Source organism: Necator americanus, chromosome II (genome assembly GCF_031761385.1).
Source record: "Necator americanus strain Aroian chromosome II, whole genome shotgun sequence".
Lineage (NCBI taxonomy): Eukaryota > Metazoa > Nematoda > Chromadorea > Rhabditida > Ancylostomatidae > Necator > Necator americanus.
In genome coordinates, this window is record NC_087372.1 from 20333874 (window position 1) to 20338873 (window position 5000).

At 45.5% G+C, this 5000-nt stretch overlaps 5 protein-coding genes across 7 annotated transcripts in view; 4 read left to right on the forward strand and 1 right to left on the reverse strand.

Moving 5' to 3' along the window:
• RB195_018650 (uncharacterized protein) overlaps positions 1-1092 on the forward strand; it is a gene marked incomplete at both ends in the record, with an annotated part of 5658 nt that extends 4566 nt beyond the window's left edge. Inside the window, one exon of one of the 2 annotated variants that reach the window (XM_064186186.1) lies at positions 688-1092. In XM_064186186.1, coding sequence (XP_064042067.1) covers positions 688-1092 — 405 coding nt within the window. Of the gene's footprint in view, positions 1-687 lie in introns of those variants that run through there. The other variant, XM_064186188.1, reaches the window with a different exon arrangement.
• Positions 1093-1707: 615 nt separating this feature from the next.
• RB195_018651 (uncharacterized protein) lies at positions 1708-2397 on the forward strand (the record flags this gene model as incomplete). The annotated part of the gene is made up of 2 exons (XM_064186189.1): positions 1708-1799; positions 1890-2397. 2 exons carry the CDS (start codon positions 1708-1710, stop codon positions 2395-2397), a joined length of 600 nt encoding a protein of 199 aa, XP_064042070.1.
• Positions 2032-2397, forward strand: RB195_018652 (uncharacterized protein; the record flags this gene model as incomplete). The annotated part of the gene is made up of 1 exon (XM_064186190.1): positions 2032-2397. The coding sequence occupies one exon, from the start codon at positions 2032-2034 to the stop codon at positions 2395-2397; it is 366 nt and encodes a 121-aa protein (XP_064042071.1).
• A 37-nt stretch (positions 2398-2434) lies between these two features.
• Positions 2435-2809, forward strand: RB195_018653 (uncharacterized protein; the record flags this gene model as incomplete). The annotated part of the gene is made up of 1 exon (XM_064186191.1): positions 2435-2809. One exon carries the CDS (start codon positions 2435-2437, stop codon positions 2807-2809), a length of 375 nt encoding a protein of 124 aa, XP_064042072.1.
• A 989-nt stretch (positions 2810-3798) lies between these two features.
• RB195_018654 (uncharacterized protein) overlaps positions 3799-5000 on the reverse strand; it is a gene marked incomplete at both ends in the record, with an annotated part of 1223 nt that continues 21 nt past the window's right edge. The window contains 2 exons of one of the 2 annotated variants that reach the window (XM_064186193.1): positions 3799-4304; positions 4406-5000. The exon at positions 4406-5000 is cut by the window's right edge and continues 21 nt beyond it. In XM_064186193.1, the coding sequence (XP_064042073.1) occupies positions 3799-4304; positions 4406-5000 (1101 nt within the window). The other variant, XM_064186192.1, reaches the window with a different exon arrangement.

Here is a 5000-nt window from a genome sequence, read left to right on the forward strand (position 1 = left end):
TCTTGACTTTTTCCTTATCGATGTTGTCGATAATTGTGAAATTTGTATGTCTTGAGTTGTTTTAATGAGCGAGTATATCGTTCCGTAAGTCCCTACCAATTTGACGAACGCTACTGGCAGTAGGAAATGGTAGAAATACTTTAATGAATTCATGAAAGTATTACAGGCCTTATGTTGATGGGCAGCACAGAAAATAAAACAGTAAAAAAAACTCTATGGTAAAAACTACACTGTAACAAGTACACTATTACGCACAATACTGTAAGCGTCCTTAGTGATCTTTTTTCTTGGTACAGAACACAAACGCTTCATCCTTAGCTCATGCAAAAAGCGCTTTAGTGCGTCAAAAATAATTACTCAACTACTTCACTCAACCAGGACGAGATGAATAACAAAGTACATATCTCTAATAACCGGATTGTACGTGCACCTCAGATGGCACCAATTTCATGGACTATAATTTTCAGGGGGTTAAAATCTACTTGCTGTAAAGAATATTTTATTCTTATTTTAAAACGCAGGTGCATTCTAAGAGCGCAATAGTTTTTTTTTTCAAAAAAGTTTTGACTCTTTTCATTTCCTACTACTAGCAAGTGTATTTGACCGATTTCATTACTCCCAATAAACTAAGTCTTCTATTTCAGACTGTGCTATTTATCTCATCTAATCTCACTTTGTCGAATCCAGGAAAGCAATTTGCAAGCTTTCATGGAGCAACCAACGCAGAACCGACGACGAGGGCGACCTCGAATTTATATTAATGACGCTGAACTCCAAAGAAGTCGTCGCCACAGAGAGACTTCACAGCAGCGCAGCACCCGTTGGCTAGCAAACGCAGAGCAACAGCAACGAAGGCGACAGAACGAAAACGATGAGCAACGTTCGGTCAGACGCTCAGCTAATGCAGCGCTTCAGGAAAACAGACGCAAAAGCGAAGGCGTTGAACAACGTTTTGCTCGGCAGATGGCAAGTGCAGACCGTCAGCAGAGGCGACGCCAAAGTGAAAACGATAATCAGCGGTCTGCTAGACTACTGGCGAACTTACAACGTCAGCAAAGGAGACGTCAAAGTGAGAACGATGACCAGTGCTAGACTACTACAGAACTCACAACGCCAGCAAAGGAGACGCCAAAGTGAGAACGATGATCAGCGGCCTGCAAGATACTGGAAGACTTACAACGCCACTAGAGACTATGTCGAAATAAGAACGATGAGCAGCGCTCTGCCAGACTACTGTTAAATGCCCAACGTGAACAAAGGCGGCGTCAAAATGAAAGTTTTGAGCAACGTTCTGCAAGATGCCCTGCAAACGCTGAGCGCCAACGAAGGCAACGATAGAATGAACCAGATGAACAGCGCGCTGAACGCTTACGCAACGACTCTGAAAGACATATTCGCCGTAATGCCGCTCCTAAAATGACAGGTTTAGCACTGCGTTCTTGCATCACGGATGTGAGCTACCTTGGGGCACTAGAAAATCGCTGTTCAAATTGTGGAGCGTTGCACTTCGCCTTTGAAGTGAAGCGACAGCATCCCAACATCTTTTCTGATTGCTGTGACCGAGGATGATTCCACTTGAATCTGTTTGAGGAGTTTCCAGAGCAAATAAAACAGCTCTTTGTACGAGATAGAGCGGCTCCCACAAAGGTGACGCATCGTCAGCGCAACTTCCTTGAAAATATAAGAAACTTCAACTCTGCCCTTGCGATGGCTTCGATAGGGGTTCAAGTTGACACAATTTCTGGAAGAGGGCCAGAAAGAGGAAGAAGTATTGTTACCGAATTCACGGCCAAAATTCGGTAATGAGTGAAGTGGAGCAAATGAAAATAGCGGCAGCCCAGCGAGAAAATCGGCAAACCATACCAATTCGCATGGTATTCCGATAATAGCAGAGAGCGGGGTTTCGCAAGAGGACAGTACGCTATTCCTACTGCGAACGAATTGGCAGTCGTATACGTGGGAGAAGAAAACGACGTCCCTGCAAGTAGGAGTCTTGCTGTCCATCTTCGACAGGCTGCAGGATCAACGTTGATGAACATCAGTGACATAGATAAACGTTGCGATCTTCTCACGTATCCACTCCTCTTTCCAACCGGTAGAGGTGGACGGGATCCGAACTTAGTTGATAATGACGGAGCTCGAATCACTCAAATGAAGTATTACTCCCACCTGTTCTCCGTTCGTCAGTCTTTCAATCCAATTCTGCATGCTGGTAAACTCTTTCAACAGTTTGCTGTTGACGCTTACGTCAAGATAGAGCAGAACAGACTAAATTACAAAAGGACGGATCAGATCAATCTTCGTTCTAATTCCTATAGAGGGTTACATGATTATTTGGCCGGTGAAGATAGCCATGGACCACCAGGAAGCAGTTATCTTGGCGTCTTCACACATTGACAGTCCGAGAGCTATGCAGCAATCCTATTAGGACGCCATGGCCATCGTAGCCCGATACGGGAAGCCTACATATTTCCTCACTATCACTTGCAATCCACAATGGCAAGAGTTTCAGGAAAACCTCTACAACGGGCAGGCTGCATTAGATAGACCTGATTTGACAGCAAGAGTTTTGCACGGGAAGTTGCAAGAATTGTGTGATGATCTCTTCAAAAAACACGTACTTGGGGATGTGGAAGACTATGTCTACGTTATTGAGTTTCAAAAACGAGGGCTTCCTTACTGCCATATGCTCTCGATAATGAAGGAAAGATGGAAAGTACGGACAGTGGAAGGAATCAGACAGGGGATTATTTTGCACGAGCATCGCCCAATACTAGAAAGAACTAGACGAGGAGGTTGTTTTCTATAGCATCTTCTATGGAAAGGGGGGGGGGGGTGGTGTTTTCAGGAGAGTTTTTTTTTCCTAACTTCTCGCTTGACTCTGCCTCGTTGGAAAACTGCTTCCAACAACACCTGATGTATATCAGCTGTTGCAACTGCATCCCGTCACAACAAGGAAAATTTGTGATGAATGTGGAAACGTATTGAAAGTCAATAAGTGCCAAAGCTGGTTTAGAACATTTTCCGATCTTGAGTTATCTGATAGGGATCGAAGCGGAAGCACTGTTGAGTTTGACAAAGACGCTATAGAATCACTGGTGTAAACAAACTCAGTATTCAGGAAATGGCAAATTGTAAAGTACATTAAATTGTCTTTACAATAATTGTAAATTATCGTAAGAAAACAACGGCTTCCTTATTATCAAACAGATGTACCCACTCCTATACCAGGCCAACTCTGGTCCAGAGAAAAAGGGTAATATTTCAGCACGACAGTGTCAAGCCGCACGAAGCAAGATTAACCCAGGAAAAAATAATGGAACTAAACTGGTTTTACCACATCAGACATACTCTCCAGACAAAGCCCCATTTGATTTTCATTTATTCCGATCGATGGAACATTCCCTTGACCACCTTGACTCCCGTTGATCTTCGAACTGGTCGAGCGGGCGCCAGTAATTCTTCCATTTGTCCCGATCGCGTGCCAGCGTAGCCCAGTGGTTCCTCCTTTCGCGTGGGACACGAAGAACATCATATTTTTATTTGAAGGACTTCGTGAAGAAATCTGACCATCGGGTCGGCGGTCTTCCTGTAGTGCGCTTAATATCGCGGGGTACCCAGTCGCTAACGGCTCTGGTCCAACGGTTGTCGTTAAAGCACATCGCGTGTCCGGCTCACCTTATTTTAATTTCCTTGGCAAACGCGGCGACGTCTCTAATCTTTGAGCGCTGACGTAGGAGAGGACTTCGAATCCCATCCCTCACTTGCGTGAAACGGGATACTCTTAACATCACTCTCTCAATTGCGCGTACAATGATGATCACCGCGTTTTCTTCCTGTTTGAGAAATGCCCAGGTTTCCGAAGCATAGGTCAAAGCAGCAAGTACGGTGGTGTTGAAGAAGTGAGCACGAAGCCGGGTGTTCCTGGTCATCTTCACTACATCCTCGATGCTCTTGTATGCACCCCAAGCTCCTGCCCAGCTCGGGGGTCAGGTCGTTCATCATGTTCAATTCTCGACCCAGATAAACGTAGCTGGTGCATTCGGATATGTTCGTTCCATTGGGCGTGAATGGGGCATCCGAGATCCATCCGTTCCGCATGAACATCGTCTTGTCTAGATTCAGCTGAAGACCGATGCATCCGCATGTTTCGTCGAATTCGGTCAGCATTCGTTCCGCTTGGCTGATGCTAGGTGTTATCAGAACGATGTCATCAGCAAAGCGCAAATGATGAAGCTGCTGACCATCAACCTTCACTCCCATGTAGTCCCATTCCAACTTTCGCGCTGCGTTCTCGAGGGTGGCTGTGAATATTTTGGGCGAAATTGTATCACCTTGTCGGACCCCCTCTTTACGTCAATGATGATGTTCTCGTAGAAATGCGAAATTCCGGTCGTGAAGTTACTGTACAACTCTCGAAGTACCTTTATGTACTGAGTAGGGACGCCTTGGTTGTCCAAGGCTTCCACGACCGCTTCCGTCTCAACTGAGTCAAAGGCGTTCTTCAAGTCGATGAAGGTGAGACAGAGCGGCATCTTGTGCTCTCGTGATACCTCGATGAGTCTCGAAACAGTGTGAATATGGTCGATCGTGCTGAATCCTTTTCGAAACCCTGCTTGCTCGCATGGCTGTCCTTCATCCAAGACTTTTCCAATCCTATTAAGGATCACTCTTGTAAAGAGCTTGTGGATGACAGACAGTAAGCAGATTGGACAACAGTTGCCGATGTCATGTGGATCTCCCTTTTTATACAACAACACGGTCTTGCTGGTCTTCCACTGTTTAGAAACCTTGCATTCCGACAAATAACGTGTAAAGAGCCTCGCCAGGGTGTTGATGAGTACTGGCGGGAGGTTCTTCAGTTGTTCTGGTTTTATTTTGTCGGGACCGGGTGAGGTACGATTTCTTACTGGTATGACAGCATGTCGTATTTTGGACGGGAGAACTTCTGGAATGACATGTCCGTCTTCCCTCAGATGGTGAGGAGACAAGTGGACATG